Below are 24,746 nucleotides of genomic sequence, written 5' to 3' on the forward strand. Positions count from 1 at the left end.
TTCTTCCCTGTTTGCTTTGTGCTCTCCCGACTCTGTGTTACGGGTGGGACGTGGGAGAGGGCAGGACAGTGAGAAACCCCCTCTGTACAGAACCAGCGCTGAACATGACAGTAAATAAAGACTCATGATTTACCTCCTAGGACTGGTACCAATAGGCAGACGTTTGGCTTCAGATTCTGGGCCATTAATCAATTGAATCCATACATGTAAGTGCTTTGCTTTTACACATTATTACTTTCCCTTTAATAATGCTAAAATCATCTACTTTACTGCAAGTAACACAAGGTCATGTGACACCCTCATTTCCCCCACTAGACATATCAGCCTATTAGGAGGGGAAGGGTTAATGCGAATAACTAACTGGTGGGGGTGGGGTTTATACTAATCATTTGCTACTAGGGGTCGGGTTTATGCTATTTTCTCACTACTAGGGGTGGGGTTTATGATAATCGATCTCTGCTAGGGGTGGGGTTTATGCTAATAGCTCACTACTAGGGGTGGGGTTTATGCTAATAGCTCACTACTAGGGGTGGGGTTTATGCGATTCGCTCACTACTAGGAGTGGGGTTTATGATAATCGATCTCTGCTAGGGGTGGGGTTTATGCTAATAGCTCACTACTAGGGGTGGGGTTTATGCTATTCGCTCACTATTAGGAGTGGGGTTTATGATAATCGATCTCTGCTAGGGTGGAGTTTATGCTAATAGCTCACTACTAGGGGTGGGGTTTATGCTATTCGCTCACTACTAGGAGTGGGGTTTATGCTATTCGCTCACTATTAGGAGTGGGGGTTTATGCTATTCGCTCACTATTAGGAGTGGGGGTTTATGATAATCGATCTCTGCTAGGGGTGGGGTTTATGCGAATAGCTCACTACTAGGGGTGGGGTTTATGCGAATAGCTCACTACTAGGGGTGGGGTTTATGCTAATAGCTCACTACTAGGGGTGGGGTTTATGCTAATAGCTCACTACTAGGTGTGGGGTTTATGCTATTCGCTCACTATTAGGAGTGGGGGTTTATGCTAATCGATCTCTACTAGGGGTGTAGTTTATAATAATCTTTCGCTACTAGGGGTGGAGTTTATGATAATCACTCTCTACTAGGGGGTGGGGTTTATGCTAATCGCTCGCTACTACTCAATTAATAAATAATAATGAAAAGAAGAATGATTGGGGCAGAATAAATAAGAATATGATCAGACACATAGATAAAGTAACAATATAACCCAGTACATTTCCTCCCAACAGACATGATGCCTCCCAGGCTCCCAGTATTGACCATTTAAAGGCCACATTAACCTACTGGCCATATTACACAAATCCAAATGACCTGTAACGCTCACAGAGAGACAGCCAGAAATCTGATACAGACGCACACATTCCGGTAGAATCAAAATTGAGTTTTTTCTCTCCAAAAAAAAAAAATTAAAAAAAAAAAACCAGGAAGAGGGAGGGGAATAGTCGCCGGCGCTGCCAGCTGTTTCCTGTAGTCGTCCGAAATCCTAATCCTGCAGAATTTCCTCCGGGACACGAGTCTAGAATACATTTCATTGACGTGTTCTCTGCGGATACCTGAGTAACGGTTTATGTTCGGGGATGGTAGGGGGGGAGGAGTTTCGCTGCTCATAGCTTCCCGGATTTCATGTAGGAAGGGATCGACCCCCGCTGCGTCAGACCTTCGAACCTCTTGTACGTGTAATTGAGGAAGACCCAGTCTTTGGACTTGTAGTCGGTCTCTGGTGGGTTCGGCGCTGAAACAAAAAGACGATGATACTCAATGAGTACTGATGCTACAGGGAGGCTTCCCATTGGCCAGCAACAGGGCCGCCATCAGGGGGGTACAGGGGGGGACTGTTGTCCCGGGCCCTGGTGGTTTTGGGAGTTAAGGGGGGCCCGGCCGTGCTGCATTTACTTGCACAGCCGGGCCCCTGCATCAGAGCTCCAATGACTGGCTTCTTGTGTTCTGATTCGCCATGAAATGTAAGTCCCGGTAAAGCCACATGCGGATTGGTTGGGAGAAGTTTGAACCTCCCCTCTACTTTAACCAATCACCATGCGGGTTTACTGGGACTTACATTTCACTGGCGAATCAGAGCACAAGAAACTGAAGATAACTGTGGGCCCTGACCAATTGTTTATTTATTTTTTTTAAATGTATGGGGGCCCTGGCTAATAGTTTTTTTTAAATGTGTGGGGGTCCTTTGCTATTTTTTTTTTTTTTTTTTAATGTGTGGGGGCCCTGGCTAATTGTTTTTTTTTTTTTAAATCTGTGGGGGCCCTGGCTAATTGTTTTTTTTTTTTTTAAATCTGTGGGGGCCCTGGCTCATTGTTTATTTTTTAAATGTGTGGGGGCCCTGACTAATTGTTGTTTTTTAAAAAAAAGTGTGGTGCCCCTGGCTATTTTTTTTTTTTTAAATGTGTGGGGGCCCTGGCTCATTGTTTATTTTTAAAATGTGTGGGGGCCTGGCCACAAATGTTTTTTTTCTTTAACCACCACCTGACACCAAAACTTGTAGGAGGGGCCTGGGCACCAAAGTTATTTTTTTTAACTTGTAGGGGGGGCACTTAATGTTTTAATGCCTGTGTCTTGTGTGGCCTTCATACTGAGGGAAGGGTGGCCCAGAAAATTTTGTTGTGTGGGGCCCCGTGATTTCTGATGGCAGCCCTGGCCAGCAAGGAGCGAATATACAAGCAGCAAAACGTACCTGGCTGCAAGATGTCCGACTCCGGGAAGTCGTCGAAATTGGAGGTGTCGTCGATGCTCTTTATTTCGATGGGAATCGCCGCCGGCCGCTCCCTTCAAACGAACAAAACCGACAACATAACGAGTAAATATACGAATATCTATTCTCGTGTCGCCATGGGAACTTTGTTTCCCATTCGTTGGCATTTAATGCGGATACATTGTAACTGTACCTGATGTGTCCCCAGTCTACGCCTTCGAAAAAGGGGCGACTCTTAATTTCCTCCACGCCGTTGGACCCGATGCGGTTTTCGGAGTCCGTACAAAACCTGGGTGACATTTATAGGAGTGTGTTACAGTTTCAGACGTCCCCGAGAGAAGGGGGTAATCGGGGAGACCATCACGCAACCCTGATCCGAATCTACAAAGGGCCGCCTTAAAACCATGACATCATAGATGGGAAGTTATATCATCATCATAAACCCAGAAGTGACAATATCTGGGAGGACCGAGAGAATCTAATTGTGGGAGCCAATTACCTGCACCCCATTGTCCCGGGACTGACCTGAGAATTAAATCCTTGGATTTCTCCGACGTCGGCACCTCGGGAGGAAAGACCAAGGTCTCCTTCCAGTTGATCACTTTCCTGTATGTTTCCTGGGGAGTCTCTGAGCAGAATGGGGGGTACCCTGGGTGCAGGCAGTGGAAAAGATATGAATACGTTTCAGGAAGGGAGTCAAGTGAAACCGTAACTCACTTCCCTCCCAAATGGGCAACTTACCGATTAACATCTCGTACATTATGACTCCCAGCGACCACCAATCACAGAGCTTGTTGTACCCCGTCTGCACAAAGACCTCCGGCGCGATGTAATCAGGGGTCCCGACTGTGGAGTAGGCCTGAAACAAATAATTCCCATCAATCACCGTGCAAAACTGGCGCATTAAAGCGTCACTGAGCGTGGTACCCACCAGCTGCCGGCGGTTTTTCTTCCACGTTTCTGCTTTTCTCTTGGAGTTCATGTTCTGGAAGGCTGGGGTGAAACACAAAGAACTTGAGAATCAAATTCATCACGAGCCCCCCTCTCAGTATCAGAACCCACTTCTCTACTTACAGAAGTCACTGGGAGGACTATGGGTCAGGTTCCGGTAAAACTCGGTTCTATGGGCCTTCTTCAGCCCCGTGCAGAGGCCGAAATCTGAAAGCTTGATGTGGCCCTATAGATTTAAAAAAAATAAATTGTAAAGGGGATCCCCAGCACCTGAATGCATGGTTTTTGGGGGATACCATGCTGTCTAAAGTTCCTCATCTAAGGAGATCGTTGTTGGGCACTTCGATGGGGGCAAACTGGGCTCCTTAGTTATAGTTTCTGAATTGATTCAAGGAGTTTGGTATTTCTTTTGTGGGAAAGTAGGCTCCTTAGTTTTAGTTCCTGATCTAAAGAGATTGTGGGTGCTTCTTTGGGGCAAACTGGGAACCTTAGATTTAGTTCCGGATTCAAGGAGTAGGGTTGTTGGGACACTTCCCTGGGGGGTAGGAGGCTCCTTAGATTTAGTTCTGGATTCAAGGAGTAGGGTTGTTGGGACACTTCTCTGGGGGGTAGGAGGCTCCTTAGATTTAGTTCCGGATTCAAGACATTAGGTTCTTGGGCATTTGTATGGGAGATAAGTAGGTCCTTCGTTTTGGATCCTTATTTAATTAAAAGTTCTAGGTTGTTGGCCACTTCCATAGGAAAAAAAGCGAGGTATTCTTCGTTTTCATTTTTGATGAGTCAAGGAGTTAGGTTGTAGGGTACTTCTAAGGTGGGCAAACTTGGCTCTTTAGTTTAAGTCCCTGATTCAAGGAGTTGGGTATTTCTCTGGTGGGAATGTGGGCTCCTTAGGTTTAGTTCTTGGTCTAAGGAGTTAGGCTGTTGGGTGCTTCTATGGGGGCAAACTGGGCTCCTTAGTTTTAGTTCTTGATTCAAGGAGTTGGGTATTTCTCTGGTGGGAAGGTGGGCGTCTTAGGTTTAGTTCTTGGTCTAATAAGTGAGGCTATTAGGTGCTTCTATGGGGGCAAACGGGGCTCCTTAGTTTTAGTTATTGATTCAAGGAGTTGGGTATTTCTCTTGGGGGGGAGTGGGCTCCTTAGGTTTAGTTATTGGTCTAAGGCAGTGGTCCCCAACCAGTAGCTCATTGGCAACATGTTGCTCACCAACCCCTTGGATGTTGCTCTCAGTGGCCTCAAAATAGACACTTATTTTTGAATTCCAGGCTTGTTTGGTTGCATAAAAACCAGATGTACCACCAAACAGATTCTTCTGTAGGCTGCCAGTCCACATAGGGGCTACCAAATAGCCAATCACAGACCTTATTTGAAACCCCAGAGACTTTTTTTCATGCTTGGTGGGAAAGTGGGCTCCTTAGGTTTAGTTCTTGGTCTAAGAAGTGAGGCTATTGGATGCTTCTATGGGGGCAAACGGGCTCCTTAGTTTTAGTTCTTGATTCAAGGAGTTGGGTATTTCTCTGGTGGGAAAGTGGGCGTCTTAGGTTTAGTTCTTGGTCTAATAAGTGAGGCTATTAGGTGCTTCTATAGGAGCAAACGGGGCTCCTTAATTTTAGTTCCTGATTCAAGGCTCCTTAGGTTGGACTCCAGGAATTGTGGGGCGACTGTAGCACTGATAACTGGGAGTGGGGGAGTGCAGGACTTGTACCTTAGCATCCAACAACAGATTGTCCGGCTTTATATCCCTGTGGATAAATCCAAGCTGGTGAATGGCATCAATAGCAAGGACAGTTTCGGCAATATAAAACTGCGTTGCCTCCTCCGTCAGCGTGTCCTTCTTCATAAGCAAAGTCATCATGTCCCCTGAGCAAAGTAAATAAATGGCATAACCAAAAATTCAGGGTTTCTAAGTCACAGTTAGATATAGGCCACGGGTGGGACTGTACCTCCAGGAAGAAACTCCATGATCATATAGAGGTTCCTCTTATCCTGGAAGCTGTAGAACATCTTAACGACCCAGGCCCCGTCTGCTTCCACCAGTACGTCCCGCTCTGCTCGGATGTGGGCTACCTGTTATATCAGAGGAACAAAGGGTCTGTTAATCTCCGTAGTCTTTATTGAGAAGCCACTTGGGTTGGACTCTCTATAACAGTGGTCCCCAACCAGTAGCTCGTGAGCAACATGTTGCTCTCCAACCCCTTGGATGTTGCTCCCAGTGGCCTCAAAGCAGGAGCTTATTTTTGAATTCCAGGCTTGAAGGCAAGTTTTGGTTGCATAAACCAGCTGTACTGCCAAACAGAGCCTCAATGTAGGTTGACAATCCACATAGGGGCTACCAAATGGCCAATCACAGCACTTTTTTTGGCACCCCAAGAACATTTTTCATGCTTGTGTTGCTCCACAACTCCTTTTACTTCTGAATGTTGCTCACGGGTCCCAAAGGTTGGGGATCCCTGCTCTATAAGAACATTGTGACTTAGACTTCAGGTTAACGGAGGAAGGCCGGGTATCTAGTGGTGATAAGTCTAAAGCAACCGGACTTGTGGCCCTAGACTTACTACTGGATGTGGGCTACCTGTTATACCAAGTGTCTGTTAATCTCTGTAGTCTTTATTGAGAAGTCACAATGTTCTTATAGAGAACCGAACCCCGAGACTTCAGGTTAATGGAGGAAGGCCCAGTATCTAGTGGTGATAAGTCTACTGGACTACAAGCTACTGAAGAGACCAGATATACCTGCTCTTTCTCCAGCATGTCGGCCTTGCGTAGAATCTTCATGGCATAGATGTGTCCAGTGTCCTTCTTCTGAACCAGACGAACCTGCAATTGGGCCAAAAATCGGAAATGTAAAACATTATCCGAACTTTCTCTAAATCAGCTAGGGAGGGACTGTGTGGGCATTTGGAGGAACATGGCCTCCTACTGAAAGCAGTCTGCATCTGTCCCGTTCTGAAGTAGGTTCTGCTCCGGGTGCATTCATCAGCTGGCTTCTGCTACACTGTTTGAGGAGTCAGAACCAGCAATGCAGAGAATCTAAACCAGCATATGGATAACGAGTTTAAAGGTGTTTTTTTTGCCCCTGCAGATCATCGCTTGGGGGCAGTGGGTTAGAAAGACACCAACCTCTCCGAAGGCCCCTCGGCCAATCACTTTCAGCGACTCGAAATCATCCAGCCCCAGCCGGGTCCTCTTCAGCCGCAGGAACTCCGTTTCCTTCCGGGCGTGTTGCGATCGCCGCATTTTTTTCTGTGAGGGCAATCGGTCAGATCGTTAGTTTCATTTCAACGATACAAGTACGAATGGGACTTTGTCCCATACACAGGGCCACCATCAGTAACCTTGGGGCTCCATACTACTAAGTAGGATCTTACCCAACAGTCACCTGGGGCCCCTGTCTACAAGTCAAATATGGCCACAAAAATATACAAATGCTCCCCAAACTCACTATAACTTTGCTCCTGATCCACCCCAACCTGCCAGTCACACCTGCCCTATTGTGAGACCACTTTTGGGGTTCCCCTTGACCTTGCTGGAATACCCCCTATACTGTAGGGTTGTGATTATTTCCCCAGTATGTTCATTTATAGATCTCAACCCAAAACGAATTTAATAGATTCTCTATTCTACCACTAGGGGGAGCATGCAGTGAATCCTTATCTGCGGAGGAAACGTTAGGCTAAAATCCTTGGAAGCTGGCACTGCTGCAAATTCTAAAAACATCAATAAAACCAGCCGCCTGAGCTTTCTTATCCATTAAGGACAGGACCTTGGAGCAGACTACATTAATCAACGGTGAACTGAAGGAGTCTATGGCAAGAGAATGAGAACCTACCTGTTGTCTTTTGTGGCCACCTACTGCCTAGGTGAGTGCATTCTCTTCAGCCAAACAATAGAGCTAATGAGAATACATTGTGTGTATGTGTGTATATACACGTCTTCTCTTATATTTATTGATTAGACTTACATTATTATGTCCCTTTAAAGTAGGGATGCACCGAATCCACTTTTTTAGATTCGGCCGAACCCCTGAATCCTTCGTGAAAGATTCGGCTGAATATTGAACCGAATCCGAAACCTAATTTGCATATGCAAATTAGGGGTGGGAAGGGGAAAACTTTTTTTACTTCCTTCTAGGGATGCACCGAATCCACTATTTTGGATTCGGCCGAACCCTTTGTGAAAGATTCGGCCGAATACCGAACCCTAATTTGCATATGCAAATTAGGGGTGGGAAGGGGAAAACATTTTTTACTTCCTCGTTTTCTGACAAAAAGTCACGTGATTTCCCTCCCACCCCTAATTTGCATATGCAAATTAGGGTTCGGATTCAGTTCAGCCAGGCAGAAGGATTCGGCCGAATCCTGCTGAAAAAGGCCGAATCCCGAACCGAATCCTGGATTCGGTGCATCACTACTTCCTTGTTTTGTGACAAAGTCACGCAATTTCCCTCCTGCCCCTAATTTGCATATGCAAATTAGGGTTCGGATTCAGTTCAGCCAGGCAGAAGGATTCGGCCGAATCCTGCTGAAAAAGGCCGAATCCCGAACCGAATCCTGGATTCGGTGCATCACTACTTCCTTGTTTTGTGACAAAAAGTCACGCAATTTCCCTCTTGCCCCTAATTCGCAGTTCGGCCGGGCAGAAGGATTCGGCCGAATCCGAATCCTGCTGAAAAAGGCCGAATCCCGAACCGAATCCTGGATTCGGTGCATCCCTACTTTAAAGGGGTTGTTCCCCTTTAAATTAACGGTTAGTATGATGTAGAGAGGGATATTCTGAGACAATTTGCAATTGGTCTTCATTTTTTATTATTTTTAACTTATCTAGCTTTTTATTCAGCAGCTCTCCAGTTCACAATTTCAGCAATTTTGTTGCTAGGGTCCAAATTCCCCTAGCAACCATCCATTAATTTGCATAAGAGAGTGGAATATGAATAGGAGAGGCCTGAATAGAAAAATGGGTAATAAAAAAGTAGAAATAACAATACATGTGTAGCCTCACAGAGCTTTTGTTTTTTAGATGGGGTCAGTGACCCCCTTTTTTTCCAAATTCCCCTAGCAACCATCCATTAATTTGCATAAGAGACTGGATTATGAATAGGAGAGGCCTGAATAGAAAGAAGAGGAATAAAAAGTAGAAATAACAATACATGTGTAGCCTCGCAGAGCTTTTGTTTTTTAGATGGGGTCAGTGACCCCCTTTTGAAAGCTGGAAAGAAAAAATGAAGACCAATTGAAAAGTTGCTTAACACGAGCCACTCTACTAAAAGCTTTTAGAACATACTAAAAGTTAAGGTAAAGGCGAACCACCCCTTTAATGTGGAAATATATAGAAAACATTCCAGGTTTTAACTTTTTTTTTTAATTTCAATAAAACGGCCTCTTCTTTAGGAATTTCTGAAGTCACCAGGATTATAGGAAGGAGAGTATGAGGTGTAATATTACCCTGGGACACTAGGGGGCAGATAGAATAAAAACAAACAAGCCTTTATCCTTTGGTCTCCTAAAATAAACTCAAACAGTGAAATGTATCAATAAAACGAATCACTTGCCTCGTCGTCTCCTAACCCCTCCTCGTCCATGACCATCTCCAGCTTCTTCTGCCTGGAACACACACACATCATATCACATGTATCACATGTATCACATGTATCCAGCACTAAACCCTCCCAACTGAACAGATCTGTGTATTGATACATATGGGGAGGAACCGCCCTCCTGTGGGGCTTCAAGTCACAGAGCAGAGGAGTCGGACTGAGAGCGAATCTGAATCTTTTGTGGATGTGAAACGTCTCTGCGCAGGAGGTTACAGAGATTTCCCTGATCTGCCTTCTGACAAGGTTACAGATATATAGAAACATTGGGGTGTCACCCTGCTATAGTTCCAGGGGTACCCAGGGTACAAATAAACACTCACCCAAATCTCCTCCTAACTGACCTTCAGACTGGGCCCCCTTAGCTCATAACAAGGTTACAGATATATAGAAACATTGGGGTGTCACCTGCTATAGTTCCAGGGGTACCCAGGGTACAAATAATCACTCACCCCAAATCTCCCCTAACTGACCTTCAGACTGGGCCCCCTTAGCTCATAACAAGGTTACAGATATATAGAAATATTGGGGTGTCACCCTGCTATAGTTCCAGGGGTACCCAGGGCACAAATAAGCACTCACCCCAAATCTCCCCCTAACTGACCTTCAGACTGGGCCCCCTTAGCTCATAACAAGGTTACAGATATATAGAAACATTGGGGTGTCACCCTGCTATAGTTCCAGGGGTACCCAGGGTACAAGTAAACACTCACCCCAAATCTCCCCCTAACTGACCTTCAGACTGGGCCCCCTTAGCTCATAACAAGGTTACAGATATATAGAAACATTGGGGTGTCACCCTGCTATAGTTCCAGGGGTACCCAGGGTACAAATAAGCACTCACCCCAAATCTCCCCCTAACTGACCTTCAGACTGGGCCCCCTTAGCTCATAACAAGGTTACAGATATATAGAAACATTGGGGTTCAGTGAGAGAATTGAATGAAAGAACCCTGAGCCCATAGAGAGGTGTCAGTACCGGGTCTCTCGCTCCTCGTGCTGCAGGATGAGATTACTGTAGAAGGTCTCGAGTGTGAGTTTGGCCACGGTCACTCTCTCCCGGGTGTGGCAGCTCGTGGCACAAGATGTGGGGGTACTCGCCGTCATTGCCATAGTAACGACTCCTGCAAAGAGCCACAAACAGCTTTCCGTCAGCTACAAGCCTGGAGTAAGTAATGTTACACATAGATACAGGGAACAGACTCCCAGCAGGGGTGGTGGGACTAATGAGACACAGAGAATTTATTTGTAAGTTTAATAGTGGAAGACGTGGGACAGACTTGTACGAATCACAGGGGAAGCTGCACCCCACCCACCCGGGATATTTGTGCTACAAAAAGCCCAGCGTTGAGGCTGAGGGTGTCACAGATTATTAGGGAATGGACCAGCCACATGGGTGTAGAATTTCTCCCAAATATCCACCGGCTGCTGAGCAAATATTACATTAAATCATTGAGTTACGTGACACTGAGATACGCACAACTGCACCACTCACCCCATGTCTCTATTCCATCTGATTCTCCTACACAGCACTAAACACATTTCCTCTACCTCTCTATATATGCGAGTGGGTGCTGCTCATTGTGGACAACACCCACTCACTTCCTTATCCACAATGAGCAGCACCCACTCACTTATCCACAATGAGCAGCACTCACTCACTTCCTTATCCACAATGAGCAGCACCCACTCACTTATCCACAATGAGCAGCACTCACTCACTTCCTTATCCACAATGAGCAGCACCCACTCACTTCCTTATCCACAATGAGCAGCACTCACTCACTTCCTTATCCACAATGAGCAGCACTCACTCACTTCCTTATCCACAATGAGCAGCACTCACTCACTTCCTTATCCACAATGAGCAGCACTCACTCACTTCCTTATCCACAATGAGCAGCACTCACTCACTTCCTTATCCACAATGAGCAGCACTCACTCACTTCCTTATCCACAATGAGCAGCACTCACTCACTTCCTTATCCACAACGAGCAGCACTCACTCACTTCCTTATCTACAATGCGCAGCACCCACTCACTTTGTTACTTTATTTTCCCCCTAGAGAAGAGAGATTTGGGGGTTTGGGGTAAATGAGTGGCTACTGAGTCAGATCCAGGGAGCAGTGACTAGTGAGAAGCTACTGAGTCTGAACCCCAATTTCTAAGTGCAGAGAATATTTCTTTATAAGCAGGTTCCCAGTGAGTGTCCCTCAGTTCTGATCAGCTGACTAACGGGCAAGAGCCGGGCCCCGGGCCCCACAGACTATTGTTTGTACAGTGACCCCCAGTCAGGACTCAATATAAACGTCTCCCCCAGGTGTAAGTGTGGGGGGTGAGTAGGATCCTCCTCCCAAGCAACTAACATGTCTGTACTGCCTGTACTATACAGCCGTCTGTCTGTCTGTCTGTCTGTCTCTGACTCCTGAAACAATGTAGACATTGAAACACAAGAAACACAACTCTGGGGGGTAACAGTCCAGTCTTCTCCCCTCCCCCCCACCCTACTATTGGTCAGACACCCCCACAAGTGCACCTCCTGACCCCTGATATCATTCTCTGGTACATCGTGTCCAGTAAACCAGAAGCAGCAGCTGTTGTGACTCCGTAGCTTTAATAGCTGTCCCTGCAATAGGCCCCGCCCCCAGATCCAGCAGCAGCAGCAGGTACAGGTGATATTACCTGTTGATAAAGATCTGGGAGGAATCAAACTGCCAATGTGCCGCCACTTTATTTATATTTTATATTTAATCTCCTCATCCACTAATTTCAATCCCGCGGGACAGAGAAGTAACGAGTAGCTGCTCCTTTATATAAATGGAAGTTAATTGCCAAGATTTTGTCAGAGAAGCAAGTTGAGTGAGTTCCCTTACATTTCTCTGGGGTCCAATTGTTCTCTTGTATTGGGGGAAGTCTGGGGCCCTCAGGCATCAGGGGAGCGTCCCTCCAGCACAAGATATTTATTATACTCACATACAGTCACTCACAGGAAGCTGCCACTCATACTCTACTACTTATTGTACAACTACTTACTGTACTACCTACTGTACTATTCCACTACTTACTGTCCAGCCTACTCTGCTACCTAATGTACTATGCTACTACTTACTGAACAGCCTACTCTACTACTGTACTACTCTGCTGCCTTATGTACTACTCTACTACTTACTGTACAGCCTACTCTACTACTGTAATACGCTGCTGCCTAATGTACTAATCTACTACTTACTGTACAGCCTACTCTACTACTCTGCTGCCTACTGTACTACTCTACTACTTACTGTACAGCCTACTGTACTACTCTGCTGCCTATTGTACTACTCTACTACTTACTGTACAGCCTACTGTACTACCGTTGCCTATTGTACTACTCTACTACTTACTGTACAGCCTACTCTACTACTGTACTACTCTGCTGCCTAATGTACTACTCTACTACTTAATGTACAGCCTACTCTACTACTGTACTACTCTGCTGCTTAATGTACTACTCTACTTAATGTACAGCCTACTCTACTACTGTACTACTCTGCTGCCTAATGTACCACTCTACTACTTACTGTACAGCCTACTCTACTACTGTACTACTCTGCTGCGTAATGCACTAATCTACTATTTACTGTTCAGCCTACTCTACTACTCTGCTGCCGACTCTACTACTGTAATACCTACTGTACTATTCCGCTACTTACTGTACAGCCTACTGTGCTGCCTAATGTACTACTCTACTACTTACTGTACAGCCTACTCTACTACCCCATTGCCTAATGTACTACTCTACTACTTACTGTACAGCCTACTCTACTACTGTACAACTATGCTGCCTAATGTACTACTCTACTACTTACTGTACAGCCTACTGTACTACTCTCCTGCCTATTGTACTACTCTACTACTTACTGTACAGCCTACTCTACTACTGTACCACTCTGCTGCCTAATGTACTACTCTACTACTTACTGTACAGCCTACTGTACTACTCTGCTGCCTAATGTACTACTCTACTACTTACTGTACAGCCTACTCTACTACATACTGTACTAACATACAGCCTACTGTACTGCTCTACTACTCTACTGCCTAATTTGCTACTCTACTACTTACTGTGCTGCCTACTGTACTATCTGCTATATTGCCAACTGTACTACTTACTGTAGGCCTACTACATGATTGTACTACTGGGCTGCCTACTGTACAACTTACTGCACAGCCCACTCCACTACACTACTCCAGCTCACCTGAGAGTCCTCACTACTAACAGTCTCCGTGTGCCTTTATTGTCACCTGTACAGTAAGACTGGGACACAGACAGATCCCATTGATAAAGATCAGGTGCAACTGCAACACTCACTGTACAGTCCAACTAAACAAGTAGCTCCCGGGCACATGTATAAACACACACAATAAGCTCCACCCCCTATTGTACCCCTACAAGCCCCATGTCTCTCTACAAGCAGTTGTATTGCCTCGGGCCTCAGCAGACACACAGGGAATTGGGAGCCCACGGAGCAATTAGTTTGCTGGAAGATTAAGTGTAGCCCTGGGCAAATACAGAGAGGAGCGGCTCGGCCCAACCATATACAGGCAACACAACACTGAGCTACAATCACACACATGAAATACACCTGAGTTTATAGGGAAGCAGCACAGTGATACAACATGGTGTATAGAGTACAGCACAGCGATACAACATGGTGTATAGAGTACAGCACAGAGGTACAACATGGTGTATAGAGTACAGCACAGTGATACAACATGGTGTATAGACTATAGCACAGAGGTACAACATGGTGTATAGAGTACAGCACAGAGGTACAACATGGTGTATAGAGTACAGCACAGAGGTACAACATGGTGTATAGAGTACAGCACAGAGGTACAACATGGTGTATAGAGTACAGCACAGTGATACAACATGGTGTATAGACTATAGCACAGAGGTACAACATGGTGTATAGAGTACAGCACAGAGGTACAACATGGTGTATAGAGTACAGCACAGAGGTACAACATGGTGTATAGAGTACAGCACAGAGGTACGACATGGTGTATAGAGTACAGCACAGAGGTACAACATGGTGTATAGAGTACAGCACAGAGGTACGACATGGTGTATAGAGTACAGCACAGAGGTACGACATGGTGTATAGAGTACAGCACAGAGGTACAACATGGTGTATAGAGTACAGAACAGAGGTACAACATGGTGTATAGAGTACAGCACAGTGATACAACATGGTGTATAGAGTACAGCACAGTGATACAACATGGTGTATAGAGTACAGCACAGAGGTACAACATGGTGTATAGAGTACAGCACAGCGGTACAACATGGTGTATAGAGTACAGCACAGCGGTACAACATGGTGTATAGAGTACAGCACAGAGGTACAACATGGTGTATAGAGTACAGCACAGCGGTACAACATGGTGTATAGAGTACAGCACAGAGGTAGAACATGGTGTATAGAGTACAGCACAGCGATACAACATGGTGTATAGAGTACAGCACAGTGATACAACATGGTGTATAGAGTACAGCACAGAGGTACTACATGGTGTATAGAGTACAGCACAGTGGTGTATAGAGTACAGCACAGAGGTACAACATGGTGTATAGAGTACAGCACAGTGATACAACATGGTGTATAGAGTACAGCACAGAGGTACGACATGGTGTATAGAGTACAGCACAGTGATAGAGGTACAACATGGTGTATAGAGTACAGCACAGAGGTACAACATGGTGTATAGAGTACAGCACAGAGGTACAACATGGTGTATAGAGTACAGCACAGAGGTACAACATGGTGTATAGAGTACAGCACAGAGATAGAGGTACAACATGGTGTATAGAGTACAGCACAGAGGTACAACATGGTGTGTAGAGTACAGCACAGAGGTACAAGATGGTGTATAGAGTACAGCACAGTGATACAACATGGTGTATAGAGTACAGCACAGTGATACAACATGGTGTATAGAGTACAGCACAGAGGTACAACATGGTGTATAGAGTACAGCACAGAGGTACAACATGGTGTATAGAGTACAGCACAGAGGTACAACATGGTGTATAGAGTACAGCACAGTGATACAACATGGTGTATAGAGTACAGCACAGAGGTACAACATGGTGTATAGAGTACAGCACAGAGGTACAACATGGTGTATAGAGTACAGCACAGTGATACAACATGGTGTATAGAGTACAGCACAGAGGTACAACATGGTGTATAGAGTACAGCACAGAGGTACAACATGGTGTATAGAGTACAGCACAGTGGTACAACATGGTGTATAGAGTACAGCACAGTGGTACAACATGGTGTATAGAGTACAGCACAGAGGTACAACATGGTGTATAGAGTACAGCACAGTGATACAACATGGTGTATAGAGTACAGCACAGAGGTACAACATGGTGTATAGAGTAAAGCACAGTGGTACAACATGGTGTATAGAGTACAGCACAGAGGTACAACATGGTGTATAGAGTACAGCACAGTGATACAACATGGTGTATAGAGTACAGCACAGAGGTACAACATGGTGTATAGAGTACAGCACAGAGGTACAACATGGTGTATAGAGTACAGCACAGAGGTACAACATGGTGTATAGAGTACAGCACAGAGGTACAACATGGTGTATAGAGTACAGCACAGAGGTACAACATGGTGTATAGAGTACAGCACAGAGGTACAACATGGTGTATAGAGTACAGCACAGTGGTACAACATGGTGTATAGAGTACAGCACAGTGATACAACATGGTGTATAGAGTACAGCACAGAGGTACAACATGGTGTATAGAGTACAGCACAGAGGTACAACATGGTGTATAGAGTACAGCACAGAGGTACAACATGGTGTATAGAGTACAGCACAGAGGTACAACATGGTGTATAGAGTACAGCACAGAGGTACAACATGGTGTATAGAGTACAGCACAGAGGTACAACATGGTGTATAGAGTACAGCACAGTGGTGTATAGAGTACAGCACAGCGATACAACATGGTGTATAGAGTACAGCACAGCGATACAACATGGTGTATAGAGTACAGCACAGAGGTACAACATGGTGTATAGAGTACAGCACAGAGGTACAACATGGTGTATAGAGTACAGCACAGAGGTACGACATGGTGTATAGAGTACAGCACAGAGGTACGACATGGTGTATCGAGTACAGCACAGAGGTACGACATGGTGTATAGAGTACAGCACAGAGGTACGACATGGTGTATAGAGTACAGCACAGTGATACGACATGGTCTATAGAGTACAGCACAGAGGTACAACATGGTGTATAGAGTAAAGCACAGTGGTACAACATGGTGTATAGAGTACAGCACAGAGGTACAACATGGTGTATAGAGTACAGCACAGAGGTACAACATGGTGTGTAGAGTACAGCACAGAGGTACAAGATGGTGTATAGAGTACAGCACAGTGATACAACATGGTGTATAGAGTACAGCACAGTGATACAACATGGTGTATAGAGTACAGCACAGAGGTACAACATGGTGTATAGAGTACAGCACAGAGGTACAACATGGTGTATAGAGTACAGCACAGAGGTACAACATGGTGTATAGAGTACAGCACAGTGATACAACATGGTGTATAGAGTACAGCACAGAGGTACAACATGGTGTATAGAGTACAGCACAGAGGTACAACATGGTGTATAGAGTACAGCACAGTGATACAACATGGTGTATAGAGTACAGCACAGAGGTACAACATGGTGTATAGAGTACAGCACAGAGGTACAACATGGTGTATAGAGTACAGCACAGTGGTACAACATGGTGTATAGAGTACAGCACAGTGGTACAACATGGTGTATAGAGTACAGCACAGTGGTACAACATGGTGTATAGAGTACAGCACAGAGGTACAACATGGTGTATAGAGTACAGCACAGTGATACAACATGGTGTATAGAGTACAGCACAGAGGTACAACATGGTGTATAGAGTACAGCACAGAGGTACAACATGGTGTATAGAGTACAGCACAGTGGTACAACATGGTGTATAGAGTACAGCACAGTGGTACAACATGGTGTATAGAGTACAGCACAGTGGTACAACATGGTGTATAGAGTACAGCACAGTGGTACAACATGGTGTATAGAGTACAGCACAGAGGTACAACATGGTGTATAGAGTACAGCACAGTGATACAACATGGTGTATAGAGTACAGCACAGAGGTACAACATGGTGTATAGAGTAAAGCACAGTGGTACAACATGGTGTATAGAGTACAGCATAGAGGTACAACATGGTGTATAGAGTACAGCACAGTGATACAACATGGTGTATAGAGTACAGCACAGAGGTACAACATGGTGTATAGAGTACAGCACAGAGGTACAACATGGTGTATAGAGTACAGCACAGAGGTACAACATGGTGTATAGAGTACAGCACAGAGGTACAACATGGTGTATAGAGTACAGCACAGAGGTACAACATGGTGTATAGAGTACAGCACAGAGGTACAACATGGTGTATAGAGTACAGCACAGTGGTACAACATGGTGTATAGAGTACAGCACAGTGATACAATATGGTGTATAGAGTACAGCACAGAGGTACAACATGGTGTATAGAGTACAGCACAGAGGTACAACATGGTGTATAGAGTACAGCACAGAGGTACAACATGGTGTATAGAGTACAGCACAGAGGTACAACATGGTGTATAGAGTACAGCACAGAGGTACAACATGGTGTATAGAGTACAGCACAGAGGTACAACATGGTGTATAGAGTACAGCACAGAGGTACAACATGGTGTATAGAGTACAGCACAGTGGTGTATAGAGTACAGCACAGCGATACAACATGGTGTATAGAGTACAGCACAGCGATACAACATGGTGTATAGAGTACAGCACAGCGATACAACATGGTGTATAGAGTACAGCACAGAGGTACAACATGGTGTATAGAGTACAGCACAGAGGTACAACATGGTGTATAGAGTACAGCACAGTGGTACAACATGGTGTATAGAGTACAGCACAGTGATACAACATGGTGTATAGAGTACAGCACAGTGGTACAACATGGTGTGTAGAGTACAGCACAGAGGTACAACATGGTGTATAGAGTACAGCACAGAGGTACAACATGGTGTGTAGAGTACAGCACAGTGGTACAACATGGTGTATAGAGTACAGCACAGTGATACAACATGGTGTATAGAGTACAGCACAGAGGTACAACATGGTGTGTAGAGTACAGCACAGTGGTACAACATGGTGTATAGAGTACAGCACAGAGGTACAACATGGTGTATAGAGTACAGCACAGTGGTACAACATGGTGTATAGAGTACAGCACAGAGGTGTATAGAGTACAGCACAGTGGTGTATAGAGTACAGCACAGTGGTGTATAGAGTACAGCACAGTGATACAACATGGTGTATAGAGTACAGCACAGAGGTGTATAGAGTACAGTAGGAGTGAGAGGGTCAGTAGAGTACAGTGTATAATATATATATACAGGATAGAGAGAGTAGAGCACAAGTCAGAGGGAGGAGAGAACAGACTGTGTTATATCGCGCATTACCTGTTACTCTCTGGCCGCTGCCTCGGTCTCGCTGCTCTCAGGCTCCGGTCTCACACTGACCTCTCTTGAGGCTTCCGCACCTGCACCGCTAACCACACCCACCGTGAGACGAGGCACACCCACCGCCTGACACGCCCACGACACACGCGAGGAAGTGATGTCACCCAACAGGGACACAACTCAATGTGATCAGTTTGGATTCAAATATCACTCAACTTTATTAGTCATAGTTGACACGTACATTTTATCATTCTCTAACTCAATCTCTGTCACTCTGTGCTACCAACTGGGTTACTAACGATCATGTCATGTCCTTCTGGGTTATTCACTTCTCTTTCACATGGGGGAGTGTATTTCCTGGTACTCGTGTGACTGTCTCTACTTCCTTTGTACGTGGGAGTGTATTTCCTGGTACTCGTGTGACTGTCTCTACTTCCTTTGCACGGGGGAATGTATTTCCCGGTACTCATGTGACTGTCTCTACTTCCTTTGCACGGGGGAGTGTATTTCCGGGTACTCGTGTGACTGTCTCTACTTCCTTTGCACAGGGGAGTGTATTTCCTGGTACTCGTGTGACTGTCTCTACTTCCTTTGTACGTGGGAGTGTATTTCCTGGTACTCGTGTGACTGTCTCTACTTCCTTTGCACGGGGGAATGTATTTCTTGGTACTCATGTGACTGTCTCTACTTCCTTTGCATGGGGGAATGTATTTCCTGGTACTCATGTGACGGTCTCTACTTCCTTTGCACGGGGGAATGTATTTCCTGGTACTCGTGTGACTGTCTACTTCCTTTGCACGGGGGGGTGTATTTCCTGGTACTCGTGTGACTGTCTCTACTTCCTTTGCACGGGGGAGTGTATTTCCTGGTACTCCTGTGACTGTCTCTACTTCCTTTGCACGGGGGAATGTATTTCCTGGTACTCGTGTAACTGTCTCTACTTCCTTTGCACGGGGGAGGGTATTTCCTGGTACTCATATGACTGTCTCTACTTCCTTTGCACGGGGGAGTGTATTTCCTGGTACTCGTGTGACTGTCTACTTCCTTTGCACAGGGGAGTGTATTTCCTGGTACTCCTGTGACTGTCTACTTCCTTTGCACGGGGCAGTGTATTTCCTGGTACTCCTGTGACTGTCTCTTCTTCCTTTGCACGAGGGAATGTATTTCCTGGTACTCGTGTGACTGTCTACTTCCTTTGCACGGGGGAGTGTATTTCCTGATACTCATGTGACTGTCTCTACTTCCTTTGCACGGGGGAGTGTATTTCCTGGTACTCCTGTGACTGTCTACTTCCTTTGCACGGGGGAGTGTATTTCCTGGTACTCGTGTGACTGTCTCTACTTCCTTTGCACGGGGGAATGTATTTCCTGGTACTCGTGTAACTGTCTCTACTTCCTTTGCACGGGGGAGGGTATTTCCTGGTACTCATATGACTGTCTCTACTTCCTTTGCACGGGGGAGTGTATTTCCTGGTACTCGTGTGACTGTCTACTTCCTTTGCACAGGGGAGTGTATTTCCTGGTACTCCTGTGACTGTCTACTTCCTTTGCACGGGGGAGTGTATTTCCTGGTACTCCTGTGACTGTCTCTTCTTCCTTTGCACGAGGGAATGTATTTCCTGGTACTCGTGTGACTGTCTACTTCCTTTGCACGGGGGAGTGTATTTCCTGGTACTCCTGTGACTGTCTACTTCCTTTGCATGGGGGAGTGGATTTCCTGGTACTTGTGTGACTGTCTCTACTTCCTTTGCATGGGGGAGTATATTTCCTGGTACTCGTGTGACTGTCTCTACTTCCTTTGCACGGGGGAGTGGATTTCCTGGTACTTGTGTGACTGTCTCTACTTCCTTTGCACGGGGGAGTGGATTTCCTGGTACTTGTCTGACTGTCTCTACTTCCTTTGCACAGGGGAGTGTATTTCCTGGTACTCGTGTGACTGTCTCTACTTCCTTTGCATGGGGGAGTGTATTTCCTGGTACTCGTGTGACTTTCTCTACTTCCTTTGCACAGGGGAGTGTATTTCCTGGTACTCGTGTGACTGTCTCTACTTCCTTTGCACAGGGGAGTGTATTTCCTGGTACTCGTGTGACTGTCTCTACTTCCTTTGCACAGGAGAGTGTATTTCCTGGTACTTGTGTGACTGTCTCTACTTCCTTTGCACGGGGGAGTGTATTTCCTGGTACTTGTGTGACTGTCTCTACTTCCTTTGCACGGGGGAGTGTATTTCCTGGTACTTGTGTGACTGTCTCTACTTCCTTTGCACAGGGGAGTGTATTTCCTGGTACTCGTGTGACTGTCTCTACTTCCTGTGAATAGGGGAATTGGATTTCCTGGTACTGGTGATGTATATTCTGTATATACAGTATGTGGTCTTGTATCAGTATTAATGGGACAAGAGCAGCAGTGGCGCCTCTAGTGGAAAGTAAAGGAAGTAGTAGTAGTAGTAGTAGTAGTAGTAGTAGTAGTAGTAGTAGCAGGGGAGGGCAGTTCAGTTGCTGGTGTTTATAGTAAGGCAAATACTGTGCCACATCCTATTTCTTCTTTTACTTTTCCGTTAAACCAGTTGGATCAGGTTCTATTGTCAGACACTGAGCAGTAAACGTGTCCTTCCACCGCACCCACATGTTCTATCAAACGTAAACACAGAGCGGGGCCCACAGGAGAGGCGGGGCCCACGGGAGAGGCGGGGCCCTAACACAACTCCTCTCTCATTGGCTCTGCTCATACTTCTCTCTGCTTCTGTTAAAACTCAGTTTCTTCTATGGGCCCAGTGGCTCCCGACTTCCTCGCACTCCTGTTATAGACAAGATTACTGCCAAACCTATTTCCTTTTTATATCCTTCTGCTTCCAAAACTTACTTCCTCTGATACCTCAACTTATTTCCTCCAACATGAAACTTACTTCCTGTTAGGGATGCACCAAATCCAGGATTTGGTTCACGATTCAGCCAGGATTAGGCCTTTTTCAGCAGGATTCGGCAAGGAAAACAAAGGAAGTAAAAACATTTCCCCTTCCCACCCCTAATTTGCATATGCAAATTAGGGTTCAGATTTAGTTCGGTATTCGGCCGAATCTTTCACAAAGGATTCGGGGGTTCGGCCGAATCCAAAATAGTGGATTTGGTGCATCCCTACTTCCTGTACCGATTCACATGAACATATGAGAGAGAGAGTTTTCTGTGAACAATAAACTATACTTTTATAATTTAAGGATCTCTCTGTACAGACTATGAGCAAACTTAGGGACTGTTCCTGCTGAATTGTGCTTAGTACAGGGAATACCTATGTACCATAGTTTTATGGGATCTCTCTGTACAGACTATGAGCAAACTTAGGGGACTGTTCCTGCTGAATTGTGCTTAGTACAGGGAATACCTATGCTGCCATAGTTTTATGGGATCTCTCTGTACAGACTATGAGCAAACTTAGGGGACTGTTCCTGCTGAATTGTGCTTAGTACAGGGAATACCTATGTACCATAGTTTTATGGGATCTCTCTGTACAGACTATGAGCAAACTTAGGGACTGTTCCTGCTGAATTGTGCTTAGTACAGGGAATACCTATGCTGCTATAGTTTTATGGGATCTCTCTGTACAGACTATGAGCAAACTTAGGGGACTGTTCCTGCTGAATTGTGCTTAGTACAGGGAATACCTATGCTGCTATAGTTTTATGGGATCTCTCTGTACAGACTATGAGCAAACTTAGGGGCTGTTCCTGCTGAATTGTGCTTAGTACAGGGAATACCTATGCTGTCATAGTTTTATGGGATCTCTCTGTACAGACTATGAGCAAACTTAGGGACTGTTCCTGCTGAATTGTGCTTAGTACAGGGGAATACCTATGTACCATAGTTTTATGGGATCTCTCTGTACAGACTATGAGCAAACTTAGGGACTGTTCCTGCTGAATTGTACTTAGTACAGGGAATACCTATGCTGCCATAGTTTTATGGGATCTCTCTGTACAGACTATGAGCAAACTTAGGGGCTGTTCCTGCTGAATTGTGCTTAGTACAGGGAATACCTATGTACCATAGTTTTATGGGATCTCTCTGTACAGACTATGAGCAAACTTAGGGACTGTTCCTGCTGAATTGTGCTTAGTACAGGGAATACCTATGCTGCCATAGTTTTATGGGATCTCTCTGTACAGACTATGAGCAAACTTAGGGACTGTTCCTGCTGAATTGTGCTTAGTACAGGGAATACCTATGTACCATAGTTTTATGGGATCTCTCTGTACAGACTATGAACAAACTTAGGGACTGTTCCTGCTGAATTGTGCTTAGTACAGGGGAATACCTATGTACCATAGTTTTATGGGATCTCTCTGTACAGACTATGAGCAAACTTAGGGGACTGTTCCTGCTGAATTGTGCTTAGTACAGGGAATACCATTGGGAATAGGAGAGGCACGTGGAAGGTGAGGATGTGGTTAAGAGGTTTAGGAGACAGTCACAGAGTAGGAAAATACCTGCACCAGAGGCACGTGAGGTTCATCACAGACAGACACTTACTAAATCAGGTTACACAAACTGTTGCCATAATCCTGGTGTTTTACTGTGGCATTCGGTATTTCCCGCAAGCAAGCAGTATGGCAGCTGTTACTCACACGTATCTGACTGATATGTACTTACATTCCCTGAGCACCACACTGGTTGGGTTGGTAGTTACTAATTAGCTGTATATAAATACCTAACTACCTCAAAGGAAACATGAAAACAATGTATTCTAAATCTTTACTACAATTCCAAGGAAGTCCCCTCTTTTGGTAGGGAATCTCCTAACCTGACTGTCCTTACAGTAAGGAACCCCTTCCTATGCTGATGGTGAGATCTCCTTTCCTCCCCACCAATGAATCACTCATTCCCCTCTCTTGGTAGGGAATCCCATAACCTGACTGCCCTTACAGTAAAGAACCCCTTCCTATGCTGATGGTGAAATCTCCTTTCCTCCCCACCAATGAATCACTCATTCCTCCTCTCTTGGTAGGGAATCCCATAACCTGACTGTCCTTACAGTAAAGAACCCCTTCCTATACTGATGATGAGATCTCCTTTCCTCCCCACCAATGAATCACTCATTCCCCCTCTCTTGGTAGGGAATCCCATAACCTGACTGCCCTTACAGTAAAGAACCCCTTCCTATGCTGATGGTGAAATCTCCTTTCCTCCCCACCAATGAATCACTCATTCCCCTCTCTTGGTAGGGAATCCCATAACCTGACTGCCCTTACAGTAAAGAACCCCTTCCTATGCTGATGGTGAAATCTCCTTTCCTCCCCACCAATGAATCACTCATTCCTCCTCTCTTGGTAGGGAATCCCATAACCTGACTGTCCTTACAGTAAAGAACCCCTTCCTATACTGATGATGAGATCTCCTTTCCTCCCCACCAATGAATCACTCATTCCCCTCTCTTGGTAGGGAATCCCATAACTGACTGCCCTTACAGTAAAGAACCCCTTCTTATACTGATGGTGAGATCTCCTTTCCTCCCCACCAATGAATCACTCATTCCCCCTCTCTTGGTAGGGAATCCCATAACCTGACTGTCCTTACAGTAAAGAACCCCTTCCTATGCTGATGGTGAGATCTTTCCTCCCCACCAATGAATCACTCATTCCCCTCTCTTGGTAGGGAATCCCATAACCTGACTGTCCTTACAGTAAAGAACCCCTTCCTATGCTGATGGTGAGATCTCCTTTCCTCCCCACCAATGAATCACTCATTCCCCCTCTCTTGGTAGGGAATCCCATAACCTGACTGTCCTTACAGTAAAGAACCCCTTCCTATACTGATGGTCAGATCGCCTTTCCTCCCCACCAATGAATCACTCATTCCCCCTCTCTTGGTAGGGAATCCCATAACCTGACTGTCCTTACAGTAA

At 45.4% G+C, this 24,746-nt stretch overlaps 1 protein-coding gene across 1 annotated transcript; it reads right to left on the minus strand.

The window, feature by feature from the left end:
- Positions 1-398: 398 nt before the first annotated feature.
- On the minus strand, positions 399-19,013 carry stk38l.L (serine/threonine kinase 38 like L homeolog). The gene is made up of 14 exons (XM_041585808.1): positions 18,856-19,013; positions 10,240-10,384; positions 9,220-9,271; positions 6,792-6,914; positions 6,405-6,488; positions 5,615-5,738; positions 5,377-5,531; positions 3,799-3,901; positions 3,656-3,717; positions 3,466-3,583; positions 3,250-3,373; positions 2,918-3,013; positions 2,707-2,798; positions 399-1,752 (listed from the first exon to the last, which is right to left on the minus strand). The coding sequence occupies exons 2-14, from the start codon at positions 10,371-10,373 to the stop codon at positions 1,625-1,627; spliced, it is 1,395 nt and encodes a 464-aa protein (XP_041441742.1). The 5' UTR covers positions 10,374-10,384; positions 18,856-19,013; the 3' UTR covers positions 399-1,624.
- Between the last annotated feature and the right edge of the window lie 5,733 nt (positions 19,014-24,746).

This window comes from Xenopus laevis, chromosome 3L, assembly GCF_017654675.1.
Source record: "Xenopus laevis strain J_2021 chromosome 3L, Xenopus_laevis_v10.1, whole genome shotgun sequence".
NCBI lineage: Eukaryota > Metazoa > Chordata > Amphibia > Anura > Pipidae > Xenopus > Xenopus laevis.

What these genes read in the sequence shown, in the direction of transcription:
- stk38l.L (XM_041585808.1), bottom strand. Translation starts at nt 10,373, where the DNA reads ATGGCAATGACGGCGAGTACCCCCACATCTTGTGCCACGAGCTGCCAC. An exon ending in AGGGGTTAGGAGACGACGAG is followed by an intron (nt 6,915 to 9,219) that starts GCAAGTGATTCG and finishes TTGCCCTCACAG; the next exon opens with AAAAAAATGCGGCGATCGCA. An exon ending in ACATGCTGGAGAAAGAGCAG is followed by an intron (nt 5,739 to 6,404) that starts GTATATCTGGTC and finishes CTGATATAACAG; the next exon opens with GTAGCCCACATCCGAGCAGA.